General features: G+C 37.8%; 1 protein-coding gene across 1 annotated transcript in view; it reads left to right on the forward strand.

Annotated features, from left to right (window-relative positions):
* The window catches only part of FMN2 (formin 2), a 655,381-nt gene that overhangs the window by 593,689 nt on the left and 45,779 nt on the right, over positions 1-15,913 (forward strand). Inside the window, exon 17 of the mRNA XM_006868578.1 lies at positions 6,671-6,820. Within this exon, the coding sequence (XP_006868640.1) occupies positions 6,671-6,820 (150 nt within the window). The remainder of the gene's footprint in view (positions 1-6,670; positions 6,821-15,913) is intronic.

Below are 15,913 nucleotides of genomic sequence, written 5' to 3' on the forward strand. Positions count from 1 at the left end.
GTGGTTTGAACTGACAACCTTGTGGTTCTCAGTCCAGTTCTTATTCTATAGCACTGCACCAAGTCATCATTGTATTCTGCTATTTTCATTGATTCTGTTGTGACATCACCCATATGGTTTCTTATGCATGTCATTTGTGGCTTCTCCTATTCTGTTGTTAGTTTTGCCAGTGGTTTTGTTTTTTGTTTCAATTCTTTCAAAGAACCAGCTTCTTCTCTTGTTGATTCTTTCTATTATTCTAATTTGTATTTCATTTGTTTCTGCTCTGATCTTTATTATTTCTTTTTTTCTAGTGACTGGAGGTTTACTTTGCTGGTCTTTTTCTAATTGTTGGAGCTGTTATATTCATGTGGTGGTCTTCATTCTTTCTTTTATTTGGATGTATGTGTTTATTGCTATAAATTGTCCCCTTAGCCCTGCATTTGCTGTGTCGCAAAGGTTTTGGTATGTAGAGTTTTCATTCTCATTTGTTTCCAGGATCTCTATGAGTCAGGCACATGACACCACAGTCACCTTCTAGCTCATTTCCCTCCCACCCCTGGTAGCAATCAATGAATGTTTCTTTCATTATGAAAAACGTTTCTGACTTTTTTATAGTAGTGATCTCATGCAATATTTGTACTTTTCTGATTGACTAATTTCACTCTGCATAATAGCCTCCAGATTAATCCATGTAATGAAGTATTTTGCAAACTTAACCGTTATTATTCAACATTGCATAATATTCCATTGTGTGTATGTACCAAATTTTTTTCAACTGATGATATTTATAGTTCTAGGTTCTATATTTAAGTATTTTATCTATGTTGAGTTTATTTGTGTATACGGTGTAAGATATGAGTCTTGTTTTGTTTCTCTGCAAATGTATTTTCAGTTTTGCCAATGCCACTTGTTGCCAAACCTAATTCTTCCCCATTTAATATGTTTTAGTCCTTTGTCAAAGAACAGCTGACTGTATGTGGATGCATTTACTTCTGAATTCTCAGTGATCTATGTATGTATGTATGTATGCATGTGTGCATGTATGTGTGTTTTGACCACTGTGGCTGTTTTGACCACTGTGGTTTTGAGATCAGGAAATGAGAGGCTTCCAACTTTGCTCTTCTTCTTTACTAATGCTTTGCTTATTTGGGCTCTCTTTCCCAAATAAAGTTATGGTTAGGAGCCATTGATTTGGTTCCAACTCATAGTGACTTTAAATGTGGTGTCCAAGACTTTAAATCTTCACTCGAGCAGAAAGCCTCATACCTGCAAAGGGGTTGGTAGGCTCAAATGCGGACCTTGTGGTTCACAGTCCAGTGCTTATTTGTATGGAGCCACCACACGTGGTATATTCTTTTATTTTTGCGTCTTTTGGTTTCTTATAATAATATTTTGTAGTTTTCTTTGTATAGGTCTTTTATTGCTCTGGTTACGTTTACTCCTAATTTATTCATCTTTTGGGTGGCTATGTAATTGATACTGTTTTTCTGATCTCCTTTCAGAGCATATGAGTGTTTCTCTAAGCTCAGTAATTTGGGCTTCCATTGATTCAAATCTACTCCTTTGCTCTTTCAATGTATTGTTCATTTTTGAAATTTTAATATTAATCTTCTGGATTTATATGTACATGTTTTATATTGTGTCACATTTTTAATCTATTTTGTTTGCTTGTTCCTGTAGTGCATTTTGTTTGTTTGTTTGTTTTAAAGCTTTTATTGTGTTTCCACAATGTACATTTTTACATTCGGAAAATCATTGTAATGATCACAATCCCCTCCATGCACCTTTAGCCATCCCGTAGTGTTTTGCTGAATTGTTCCCTGCTTTCTTCATCCTTTCTGTCAATCCATTGAAAGTACCCAAATATAATTCATTTGAATGGCTGCTGTTGGGTGTAATTAGAGAATGCACTAATTCTCCATTCACAATTCATGTGGCTCAGCTTAAGGTGGGTTTGGCTGATGCTGACTGTTGTCCTCGATCGGGTGCATAACAGTTGTTATGGATGAAGAAAGACAAAGAGAGTAATAAGGAGAAATCAAGATCAAACTAAAAAAAAGAAAGAAGAAAAAGCATTGGGTGGGAGATAGCAAAGGAAAAAAACTGAAGGTGAGATAGAAAGGATAAGAAAACAGTGCAGGTAAATAAAAGAAAAGGGGGAAGAAAGGATAAACATGCAAAACAATGGAAGGAAAACACCAGGGCGGATGCCAGATGCAGAGAGGAGAAGCCTCGGGAGCTCGTGCCAGTCAAGGAGATCATGGGATGGATGGGATAGGGATGTGATGGCGGAGAACTCAGAGCTAAATGAAGTGTCTATAGGCTTAGGTGTTGTCTGGTTGGGGCACCCAGTCTGGAAGCAATTTGTGCAGACCTCAAAGCTGCTGGTATCCGAGTCTTTCTGGCCTAGAGTTGCAGCTCAGGACAAGAGTTCCCACTAGTTCAGAACCGCGTCTGCTAGTGAGGAGCAAACCTCAGCTGAATCCAGGTGCAGGAGTTGGTGCATTAGCTCCCAACTCACTTTGATGCTTTTCACAGCTATACAGCTCACTACCATGTGACTCTGACAGCCCAGAGAGCAGGAGTTTCTTTGGGGGTGTATGTAGGTCGCACCTCTGGTCACCAGAGGAGTGTGGGAAACAAGGAAAAAATTGCACATTTCTCTCCACCTGTCATCGATACGAGTTTGTGCCAACAAACTACTGTTTGTCTCCAAAGCTGCTCACTAAAGTTCAAGTTGGATGCACTGTGTCTGACTAGTCCTGGCATAGGTCATCCATGTATCTCTCTCTCTTTTTTCTTTTGTTGCCTCTGTTCAGCATTACTGAACTGTTCTAGTAAGCATTCAAGTCATTTCTCTATCTTTTTATGTGAAGTTCAGGGTTCCAGAACCATCATCTGCATCTGTTGCATTTGGTTTTCCGTATCTCGGTTGTAGACAGTCTGTACATTGTTCCTGCCTATGTGCTATTATGTCTTCCTGATGATTTCTTGTCTTTGTCATTATAAAATTATGCTCTGTTAATAACTCTTTGTCTTCAAATTTGCTTGACTCATAAATAGAGCCATATCGACTTCACTATGTGTAGTGTTTGACTGCCTTACCCGTTTCCATCACAGTGTTTTTTCTTTTGTGCATTTTTTCACTTGAAATTAATTTTACTAAACTTTAGTAGGGAGAGATGTATCAGGATTTGTTGTTGTTGTTGTTGTAGTTGTAGTTGTTGTTTTACTGCTCTACACCTTTCTCTTTTGTACTTTTTGCACAGTGATTTAAAAATAAAAGTCCTCTACTCTTTTTGTTCCTCCCCTTCAACTGATCTGAATTTTTATGTCCTTTGTTCCTGAGTACATCCTTCAAAAGTTGAATTTTGCTCCCAACATTTTCTCTCAATGTAGAACTTTGACTGGAAGAGAGTTTCTGATACTACTGGGAATTCTTATTGTTCCTATTGCTCCTAGCCCTCAAACCTTAAGTATAGTTCTCTTCTTCTCTTCCATGTATCAGCTGCAAGTCACAGAGTAGTCTTCACTGTTTGCAGGAATGCTTTTTTCTTATTTAGGGGTTCTCCTGCTGTTAGGAGAGTTCCTCTACTATTTTCCTCTGTATTCTCCTACACAAACGTGGTACCACATGGATTTTGTAACTGTCAGTGACTACAAGTTTGCATTTTGGGTTTGTGGGGATATTGAACATATAGTGTTTTTGTGCATTATTTACCATAAACTTTATTTTTAAAATCGTATTCTCTTTGCTGTTGTTGTGGAGAGTCAAGGAAATTCTAAAGAAATTCTGCGGCTTAATCATCTTTTCAAAACTCTGTGACTACTCTTGATTCCGTTGTTGTTAAGTGCTGCCATCCAGTCGGTTCCAACTCAGGGTTTCTGAGGAGTGGCTGGTGAGTTTGAACTGCTGACCTTGCAGTTCAAACCAACCTTGTGATCCAATGCTTATCCAATAGCCACACCAGGACTCCTGATTCCACTGTAGAGCTGTATGATCTTTGTACATTTTTAGTAAACCATATGATTGATTCAGAATGACCAATACCAGTCCATTTCAGTCTAGGATATCATTCTTCATGCATTCCATTTCCTCTTTCTTGACTTCCAATTTTCCTAGATTCATGCTTCATACATTCCACTTTCTGTTTATTAATGGTGATTTACAGCTGTTTTTTCAAGTTGTGTCCCGTAAGCAAATGAAAGTCCTGAAAGTTTTATTCCATTCATATCATTAAGGTCAGCTCTGCTTTGAGGCGGGAACTCTTCCCCAGCTGCATTTTAAATGCCTTCCAATCTGAAGGGCTCATCTTCTGAAACTATACATTCATAAACTTTTCAGTAGTTAACCATTCAGATGTGGACCGTCTCTCCTTCTTCCTAGTTTGTCTTCGTCTGGAAGCTCCATTGAAACCTGTCCACTATGGGTGACCCTGCTGGTATTTAAAGTACTGGTGGTATGGCTTCTAGCATGCTAGCAACACACAAGCCACCGCAGTACGACAAAATTAAATATGAGAATTTTCAAGTTGATATGTTTCAGCCTAGCAGTTCATAAATACTCTGTAGACATATAAGGAAAATGACTAGTTTTCCCATGAGGGAAATATACTTATCAGTTTTAATAAAATATGACCCAAATATGTCCTATATTATTTATGTTCTCTGACATATGCTCTCCTGGCATGTTTCATACCATCAACACATCCTGTGGACAGATTCTGTCATTACCATGGCTTGTGGTGGCCAAATTCTCACATACTGTGTCCACATCAGAGCCTGGCTCCTTTTCTCAGAATTAATTCACTCTACTGCATGTACTGTCCTAGTGTGGCATTGCAGGTTAATGTGCTGGGCTGCATAGTCAGTTGAAACTGCAAGGTTTGTGGTTCAAGCTCACCAGTTGCTCCTCAGAAACCTTATGTAGGGTCACCATGAGTTGGAACCGGCTCAATGGCACTTAACAACAACATCAATTATATTACTTTACTTAGTGTGATAATAATGCTGAAATATGTTTCCTGATAGCCATACATTTGATCAAATCAGTATGGTCATTTTTCCCTCAGAATCTACAAACTGATGTCCCTGGAAATCTTGATGATAGCCAATTTTAGAAACAGCGTAGACTAGTCACATATTGGTAGCCAATAGTTCTAGGTGGATGTGAATTTTCTTTTAATTTAAGGTTTTTATTGTGGATTGAGTATATGTATGATACCGAGTTCCCCTTATATTCTCAACAAATTCACCATACATACATAATTTTTATAATGTTCAGTTCAATGAGTTGTTTTTTTGTTTTTTTTTTTAATATATTAAGGATTTGGAATCAGCTGTAATACCAACTGAATATACCCAAATGTGTGTATGTATCTATATTTTTTGATCAAACAGCCCAATATGAAATAATAAAGTTGCCTTAGGCATTTTTACTTCTGTGTCAGTTAGATTCTCTCTTTAATGTAGCACACGAATTGTTGGCCCTAGACCAAACGTAGGGTGTGGGGCAAGGGTTATTTGAACAGTGCACCTTTTTGCATCATCTCTGGTCACACTCTGACCAGCTACCCATGTTCTTTCACTAGAACATCATCAGTTTTGGTTGGCCTGGGTCATTTTCAGAGTGTTCTTCATTAAGCAGAAGACCTGTTGTCATAAATATACCCTTTATTAATTGTGTGTTCTTTGCATAGTCACCCTTCGGAACGTCTTCTGAGTTTTAGTTGGCTAAACTATTAAGGAGTCTCTGCACTGACATTTTCTGTAATCACACTGGTACTGACCAGTCTACAGTCCATGTGCTGGCTGCCATACTGATGCCCACTCATGATATGACCATAATCTGTAATGGGAGATTTTGTCCATATCTCCTGAGTCTCTTGTTTTTTATTTTGCCCCAGCAGTGGAGGAAGTCAAATTGTATATAAACAATATAATAGAATGGGAATATGGACTACTTATCAATATTTTTATAAATGACTGCTATTTCATTTGTTTACAGTTTTGAAAGAACAGGACCAGAACTTCTAATATTTTCTAGTTTGACTATAAGTTCACTTCAGAATTATGTTAGGAAATCCATGATTAGTTTTGGAATTGGACTAGAGCTGTCATCAGCCCCTGGATGGTACAGACAGTTCATTCACCTTGAGGTGCCTTGGAAGAAAGGGTTAATGATCTACTTTTGAAAAATTGCCTGTTGAAACCACTATTCTATTCTGACACATACGGGGTCACCGTAAGTCAGAATTAACTCAACAGGAACTGATTGTTTTTTTTTTCCTGGTTTGGTGGTGGTGGTTATATGCCGTGCAGTTGGTTCTGGCTCCTAGCGACCTTGCACAGGGTTTCCGAGGCTGTAAATCTTTATGGGAGCAGAAAGCCTCATCTTTCTCCCACAGAACATCTGGTGGTTTCGAACTGCTGACCTTGCGGTTCACAGCCCGATTCATCACCACTACGCTACCAGAGGTAAATAGAGGAGTGGTGCCATATACTACTATCTGTATCTGAAACTCTAACATCAACCCATAAGAGAACCATTGTTAATGTCTGAACAGTTTGAGTCTTCCTGGTAAAAATAACTATGCATGAATGAAATCAACATTTGGATAGGCAGAAAATATCCCATATTGAAAAGTAATCATAGCTTTTATGCTCTTGTATGTGTGTGTTTTGACAGCTTTTTGGAGACTACATCTTATTTCTTCATGAAACCAAAAATTGGAGAGAAGGAGGTGTCCCCAAATGTTTTCTTCAGTATCTGGCATGAATTCACCTCTGACTTTAAAGATTTTTGGAAGAAAGAGAACAAACTTATTCTACAAGAAAGGTAGGTATTTTCATCTGCATGATGACGTTTTAAAACTTGTATTTTATTAGGTGTGACAACACTAATGCTGCCAACTTTTATAGCCTGAATGAAAAATTAGATGACCCTCATCTGAGGTAGCAAGCCTATGAGGGTAGTGAGATTTGGCAAAATTTGAAGCTTGAGTAGATTTCCAGACCCTTCTTTGAAGGCATCTCTGGGAAGACTTGAAACACCCAACCTTTTGGTTGGTAGCCAAGTGCATACTAACTACTATTAATGAATGTAAATCAGATTTTCTCTGGATTTTCAGCTACGAATAGCCAGTACTCTATCTAACATGTCAATTTTTTGTGCCAAAGTTTCAGCTATAGAGAATCTGTACTGGGAAGAGGATTTCTTTATGGATCATATTTCAAGAAATTGATGCCTAAATTTAAAGGATAAATGAAAGGCCAAATTAATGTATATGTTATGACAATGCAATGTGCTAAATAATTGCCCAAGAGAGAAATCTTACTTAAATGTCCAACAAATACATTAATATATTAATACTAGAGCTGTTATCAGCCCCTGTATGATACAAACAGTTAATGCACTTCTCTGCTAACCAAAAGGTTGAAGGTTCAAGCTTTTCTTATATCTATCCTTTTTTTAAAAAAAAAGGAGGCTACTTTTTTCCTAAACTTACACCAATAGTATCATACTTAAAACTGAACGTACAGTCCCTGGGTGGTACAGACAAGTTAACACATCTAACTGCTAACCTAAAAGTTGAAGACCTGAATCACCAGACAGCCTTCATGATCTACTTCCAAAAATATCGTCATTGGAAACCCTATGAAGAACAGTTCTACACTGATAACACTATTTGGAAGATAACACTATTGACTCCATGACATCTGGAGGGGAAAAAAAAAGTCTGAACATGCAGATACCTGGATGCATATTAGGGAAATGAGAATGCTAGCATGGTACAAAGCAGTCTCCAGTTTAATGCATAACCTTCTAAGGTCAAAACTTCAAATACTTTTCCTCTGAAGACAGATTTCAACTGAACGTAAATCAGACTTGACTGCCACATGCTTGTGCAATTAGAAGAGCAGCTGTCCGTTCCCTTGATTCATCAAAGATTACCTGTCTCAAAGTAAAGTAAAGCAGCATATTAAATTAGACAACACTTTAAACATAACCATTACAAATGTCACAGCTAATTGATTAAATTCAAATACTGCCGTCTACTAAAAATTAAATCAGGAATGGCCACACTGCATATCATGAGGTTTGGGACCGGTTGCCAGAGCCAGATTTTCTTCACAAGAATGCTCATATCTTCCTAGACTGATTGTGAAACTCCTTCACACCCTCGATATCAAAGTCTATTGGACAGAATTAGTCACTTTCTCCTCTCCCACTGACTTTATAACACATCAGTGTTAGATTGTTAGCTAAAGGAAGACAGAACCTATGGACTTGAAGTCTCCAGTGTTTAGTCAGAAATCAATAAGAATGGCTGAATGATCACAAAAGAAGTTTATGTAATCCTATGACTAAATACTTTGACTGAAACAGAGAACCAAAGTGAGACATGAAGCTGTTTTGGGCATCCCCTCTCTTATACCAAGGTGCCAACTGAAAGATCAATGGTTCAAACCCACTGATGTTGGACGTTTAAAATCTGATAATTATATAGTTTATAGGAATATGTACTATGCTGGGAATGACAGCTTGAAGAGGAATGGCATCACATTCATCATCAAAAAGAACATTTCAAGATAGATCTTAAAGTTTAATGCTCAACTTATGGTATACACAGAAATCAAATTGACCACATGTTTGGTAAGAGATGGTAGAAGAGCTCCATATCATGAGCCAGAACCAGGCCAGGGACAGACTGTGGCTCACGTGAAACTTCAGGCTGAAGCTGAAAAAATTAAAACAAGTCCACAAGAGCCAAAACATGACCTTGAACATGTCCCACCTGAATTTAGAGATCATCTCAAGAATAGATTTGATGCCTTGGATACCACTTCCTTCTTTTCTCCATTTTCTTGAAGACCAGAAGAGTTGTAGGATGACATCAAGCACATCATACAGGAATAAAGTAAAAGGTCATTAAGAATTCAAGAAAGAAGGAAAATACCAAAATAGCTCTCAGAAGAAACTCTGAATCTTGCTCTCCAGCGTAGAGATGCTAAAGCAAATGGAAGAAATAAGGAACAGAAAATTTTAAAGGGCAGCTCTAGAAGACAAAGTCAGATATTATAATGAAATGAACAAAGACCTGGAGTTAGACTACCAAAAGGGAAGAAACATGCTCAGCATTCCTCAAACTTTCAACTGAAGAAAAATATCAAGTCTCTGCTTGAAATAGTGAAGGACTCTATGGGCAAAATATTGAATGATGCAGGAAGCATCAAAAGAAGATGGAATGAATATCCAAAGGTATTGTACCAAAAAGAAATGATTGATGGTCAGCCATTTCAAAGAGATAGCATATGATCAAGAGCCAGTGGTACTAAGTGAAGAAGTTCAAGGTGCACTGAAGGTATTGCCAAATAACAAGGTTCCAGGAATTGATGGAATACAAATAGAAATCTTTCAACAAACGGATGCATCCCTGGAGAAATGCACTCTTACCTATGCTACCTGGCCAACTGTTTGGAAGAGATCCATAGTTGTGCTCATTCCAAAAAGAGGTTTTGGAACAGAATTTGGAAACTATCAAAGGATATCGCAATACCACATTCAAGTAAAATTTTGCCCAAGATCATTTAAAAATGGCTGCAATACTATACTGACAGGGAACTACTAGAAATTCAAGACAAATTCAGAAGAGGACATGGAACAAACAATATATCATTGCTGACATCAGATGGATCTTGACCAAATGTAGAGAATATCAGAAAGAAGATTACTTGTGGTTTGTTGACTGTGCTTTTGACAGTATAGATAAGAGGTGGGAAACATCGGTCCACTAGCAATATGAGGCCTGTGAAATCATTTGGTTTGTCCCTGCAAAGGCAACCGCAGTTCTAGCCATCACATTGTTGTTCTTGAGTGCCGTCGAGTCAATTCTGACCCATAGTGACCGTGTTTAGGGTTTCTGAGGAGTAGCAGGTGAGCTTGAACCACCCACCTTGCAGTTCAAACAGCTTTGCTGTCTGGCACATTAACCCACAGCACCACACCAGCCATCACATTAGAGGCAAGTTAATTAAATGTTTGACCAAATATAGTAGGCTGTTTTTAAAGTTGGTAATTTTGTATGGCCCATGAAGGATGTTATAATTTTTAGCAGAAAAAAGGTCCCCCAATATTGGTAGAATAGATATTCCAGAACAACTTAATCATGTTCATGATGAACCAGTACAAGGACAAAGAGGCAGATTCTTTTTTTTTTTACATTTTTATTTAATTAATTTTTTTAAATAAGTGTTTTATTGTGACTTATGTGATAGTTTACATGGGATACTATAGGTTATACATTCATTCTGCCATATATCATTTCATTGCCATAATTACAATCCCATCCATGCATCATCAACCAACCAAAGGGTATACCCTGCAAACCTGCTCCCTCCCACTCCCCCACCCCCGGTCATTGGCACACAGCCCCTTTCCCTCTCTGGATCTCAAGTCCCCAGCCTCTCCATCTCTCCACGGAGGCAGATGTTTTAAGATCAAAAGAGGATACAAAATAGTTCAAAATCAGGAAAGTTTTTTGCCTGGATTGTAATTTTTTACTTATTCAGTCTGTATGCTGAGCAAATACTCTGAGTAACTGGATTATATGAAAAAGAATGTTTTATCAGGATGGGAGGAAGATTTATTAACAATCATCTACAACCTTGCTTGCTGGAAACAAAGAGGACTTGAAATACTTACTGATGAACATCAAAGACAACAGCATTGGGAATGGATTGCACCTTGATGCAATGAAAGCAAAAATCTTCACCAATAATCAATCCATAAACAACCAACAAATAACATCATGAAAATGGAGAAAAGTGGTCAAGGACTTCATTTTGCTTGGATCTACAATCAACACTCATGGAAGCAACAGTCAGGAAATCAATGACAGATTGCATTAGGTAAATTTACTGCACAAGAGTGTAAGTGTTCGAGAGTAAAGATAGCAGTTTGAGGATTAAAATGTGCCTGACCCAAGCTATGGTGTTTTCTATAGTCTCATATGGTTTGGTGTTGTGGGATAAGCACTTGACTGCTAATCACGAAGTTGGCAATTGAAACCCACCAGCTACTCTTTGGAAACCCTACACAAAGTGGCTATGAATAGGAACCGACTGAATGATACTTAAAAGCAACAACATATGCATATGAATGATGAATGTTGGATGATGAATAAGGAAGATCCTAAAAGAGTTGATGTACTTGAGTTATGATGCTAGAGAAGAATATTGAGAAAGTACCATGGACTGCCAGAAGAACAAACCTGTGTTCAAAGAACCATAGCCCAAATGCTCCTTCGAAGCCAGAATGGTAAAACTTCATCTCTCATACTTTGGACATGTTATTAGGAGGAATCAGTCCCTAGAGAAGGACATCATGCTTGACAAAGTGGAAGGTCAGCAAAAAAAGAAAGAAGACCCCCAATGAGATGAATTAACACAGTTGCAACAGTAGTGGGCTCAATCATAACAACAATTGTGAGAATGACGCAGGACCTGGCAGTGTTTCTTTCTGTAATGTATAGAGACGCTATGAGTCAGAATCGACCTGATGGCATCTAACCACCACAACAACGAAGATAAGGCATGGGACTCAGTTTTGAAAGGGATTGCATGTAAAGCATGTGCTGAAGGTGTGTGTGTGGCAGGAGGGGTGCAAGTGATTACGATTGCTGCATTTTGAGAAAGTATGTTCCAACATAGGACATAAAAGAAGGTAGTGAAATCTGTGTGTTTTGGAGCAAGAGTGAAATAAATTTTTTTTTAGAAAGTAACTATTTTAGACAAATAAGTACATGAAAAGATTCTTAATGTCATTAACCATCAAGATTAAAAACCAAACCCACTGCCACCCAGTCAATTCCAATTCATAGTGACCTGTTGTGAAGTACTATCCAGTCGGTTCCAACCCATAGCGACCCTGCATAGGGTTTATGAGGAGTGGCTGGTGAGCTTGAACCGCTGACCTTGTGATTCAAAGCGCAGCACCTCACAGCTTTTGTATGAATCCTCCAGTATAGGAAATCAGTAAAAACAAAAGGCTGTAGGATGGGTATTGAGAACCAGAAGGTTGTTGTCAGAGGTGGCCGATGGGGAAACTAAGATTGGGAATTAACTCCTAACGAAGTTTCTTTTAGGGGACATGAAAATGTTCTAAGCGTAAGTGGTGGTGATGGTTGCACAACCCTAAAATACTCTTAAAATAAAAAAAAGAAATACAGAAGAGACTTTGAATTAATGATTGAGTTATCTTCAATAAGATTGTTTTCTAAAAACGTAAGAAAAAGTAAGACTCATCATGTTAGCATTTTACGAATAAAAGTGGGTAATAGTTGTATGTGACCACAACCCTCAGTGTTCTCATACAGATTTTTCAGCTTTAAAATTCTACATCTCTCCCTTTACACTTCTGTCATCATACTCCTGACTGTCTCACCTGTGCCCAGGTAGCTCTGTGTATACTCAAGGAGAACAAGAGTTTTAACTAATGATAGCAATATTAACCAAGTTAAAATTTAGAGAAAAATCTTCTGGCATAGACAGTAAGTTCAAAATCAAAAGATCTCAATTGATTTAGATAATTAGTAATTTACAGTAGCTCAGCTCTGTAATAAATAATGAAATGGATCAATCTTTATTGTGTGTAAACCCCTTTTATGAAATACAAGTCATGTTAAAAAAATACATACGGTAGATTTTAGGGTGTGGTGTGTACATATTTGGATTTTGAAATTACTCGTCTGTTAGGAATATACTTTAGGTTTCAAATCAAATTTCTAACATATAACAACATACAGAATAATATCTGTAATAATATTTAAAAGAGTGGATATAATTTTTAAATCCTGGTGCTGTGCTAACGATAAGTACTCAACCTCAAGGTTGGTTTGAACCCCAAGGTTGGTGTTTCAAACTCACCATCCGCTCTTCAGAAATTCTGTAAGGATTGCTATGAATTGGAATTAACTTGACGCCACTTAACAACAGCAGCAATATAACTATGGAGTCCTGGTGTGCCACTGTAGGATAAAGCCCTGGGCTGCAAGATCGGCTGTTAAAATTCTCTAGCTGCTCCTTGGAAGCCCTTTACAGAGTTGCTATCAGTTGGAACCAACTTGACAGCACTTAATAACAACAATATAAATAACGGAGTTGTTGGCTCCATAAGATGAGTAGTGGAGTAAGGGAATGAGTTGGCTCTGTAGGATGGGTACTAAGAACCAGAAGGTTGGCTGTCAGAGCTCATAAGCCACTCCATGGTAAAAAGATGGAGCTTTCTGCTTCTGCAAAGATTTACGGCCTCAAAAACCCTAACCCTATGCAGAGTTGCTATGAGTTGGAATCGACTTGATGGCACTTCACAACAACAACATTATAAGTAAAAATAAAAGTGTTAGAGAATGGTTCAGTGTTCGTTTAAGGTGAAGTATCACATCATTGACTTCTGTTTGATTAACCCTCTATCCTTGGGCAGGAGTCCCTGTACCCTGCATTTCCCTTGACTTTTGGGTTATTGGCCTAGGACCTGACACTCCCATGGCCTTTTGACTGAGTCACTCCTTTGGACTGTTTCTTCTGCTTATCATATGCAGTTGCACTTAAAAACTTGATTGTAAAAAGAACACTCTGTTGGGGCAAACTGTAATGGAGACAGCCCATTTATATGGCATTTACTGGCCAGTGGACTCTCAGTGAAGATTAGCAATGCTGATGCTATAGCACTAGCTTGGACAGTATAAAGTACTCATGGATATTAATAATTCTAGTCAGTTAGTGTCCAACTGAATTGTAATCATTGTGACAAATTAATATCATGTAGTTTGGGTTTTGTGTGTATGTGTGGAAAGCAGTTTGCTCCTATTTAAAGGGATCTTTAAATCATCATCATCATTTATATGATATATATAAATATAGGGAGCACGGTGTGTCTGTACAGTAAGCACTTCACTGCAAGCCACAAGGTCGACAGTTCGAGCCCACTAGCTGCTCTGTGGTAATAAAATGAGGCTTTCTGCTCCCACAAAGATTTACATGCCTCTGAAACCATAAGCAGGGTTGCTATGATTTGGAACCAATTTGATGACAGTTGACAACAACAACATATGACATTTATTATTTTACTTAAAAATCAAATTCTAATGATCTTGGCATTTTGGAAGCTAAAATTTTGTATTGTGGAATCAAAAAGAAAGGAAGAGAGAGATGGGGAGAGAGGGAGGAAGAAAGGAAGGCAGGAAAAAAGGAAGAAAATAACATTACACCTGATATTCTTCCTAAAATTACGTAAGAATTTTTTTTAGTTCATAGCTCTAACTATAGTTATAGTATTATTAATATCAACAGCTGTTTGTCTAGTCAACATTTTTAATGTTGTCCCACATGAATCCTATAAGCATTTTTGGTTTATTTCCTTTTATTATTATTTTTACTGAATAAGATCTGTGATAAAACACACAGAATCCCTGATACCTTGAATGTCTTTTGCAGTTTGAAAACTGTCTTTAGTCAGTTCTCGCCGTAACTTTATCTTGTGGGGTAATGTTAAAGATTCTCTAAATAATCCATAAGCTTTGTCTCCATCGTCCCCACATGGCCTGGCCATATTCCACTTCCAATTGATTATGAATGCTACCCACTTCTTTTAGGGATAGCAGTTAAGCTGACATTTGTGTGTCATACTCTATATCTAGATGAAAGAAAGTGTTTCTGGTCAACGTGTCTCCACAACTCATTGATCTCTCTCTGAAAAAAAAAAAAAGGCTGGAATGTCTCCTTACAGATCCGTTCCTTGAATGATTTAAAACTTGATGCTGAGCTATATAAAATCCTGCTCAGAAAACTGTCGCTTATAGAGTGAGGGGCATCGTGAGAGGCTGCCATTGCTGCATTTTCAAAAAGTGCGTGTCGTCCTCTCATAGAATCAGCTGCATCTACCATTGCACTATATGGAATTCACCAATGGTTATAGCCATTGAAGTAAACACGTACAGTTCACATGTGAATAAGGTGTCCTAGGTCTAGCACTAGCTTGGAAAGTACACCAAGGAAAGTCAAGCTTTCTTTAAAGGATATAGTATAAGGAATATTAAAACTTCTGTGTTTGTTGGTTGAGTCTGGAGGCACTCACTTATCTTTGCCAAGAAATTTGGAAGACAACTATCTAGCCCACTGATTGGAAGAGATCCATACTTGTGCCAATTCCAAAGACGGGTGACCCAAAGGAATGTGGAAATCATCTGGCAAACTCTTTGATATCCCATGTGAATAAAGTTTTGCTACAGATAGTAAAGAAACTGCTACAACCATACATTGACAGTGAACTTCCAGAGGTTCAAGCCCGGATTCAGAAGAGTCCACGGAATGAGGGAAATCATTGCTGTTGTCTGATGGATCTTGGCTGAAAGCAGAGAATATCAGAAAGATGTTTACCTGTTCTTTATTGACTACACTAAGGCTTTCGAATGTGTGGATCATGACAAACAATGGACAATATTGCAAAGTATGAGTATTCTGGAACACTTAATTGTGCTCATGAGGAATTTGTACCTAGACCAAGAGGCAGTTGTTCAAACAGAACATGGGAACACTGAATGGTTTAAAATTTAAAAAGGTGCGCAATAAGGTTGTATTCCTTCACCATACTTATTCAACCTGTATGCTAAGCAAATAATCCGAGAAGCTGGGTTCTATGAAGAAAAACGTGGTATCAGGATTGGAGGAAGACTCATTAACAACTTGAAATATGCAGATGATACAAACTTGCTTGCTGAAAGTGAAGAGGACTTAAAACATTTACTGATGAAGATCAAAAGCACAGCCTTCAGTATGGATTATATCTCAATGTAAAGAAAACAAAAATCCTCATCACTGGATCAATAAACAACCTTCTAATCAATAGAGAAAACATTGAAGTTGTCAAGGA

The sequence above is a fragment of the Chrysochloris asiatica genome, unplaced genomic scaffold, assembly GCF_000296735.1.
Source record: "Chrysochloris asiatica unplaced genomic scaffold, ChrAsi1.0 scaffold00119, whole genome shotgun sequence".
In the NCBI taxonomy this organism is placed as follows: Eukaryota; Metazoa; Chordata; class Mammalia; order Afrosoricida; family Chrysochloridae; genus Chrysochloris; species Chrysochloris asiatica.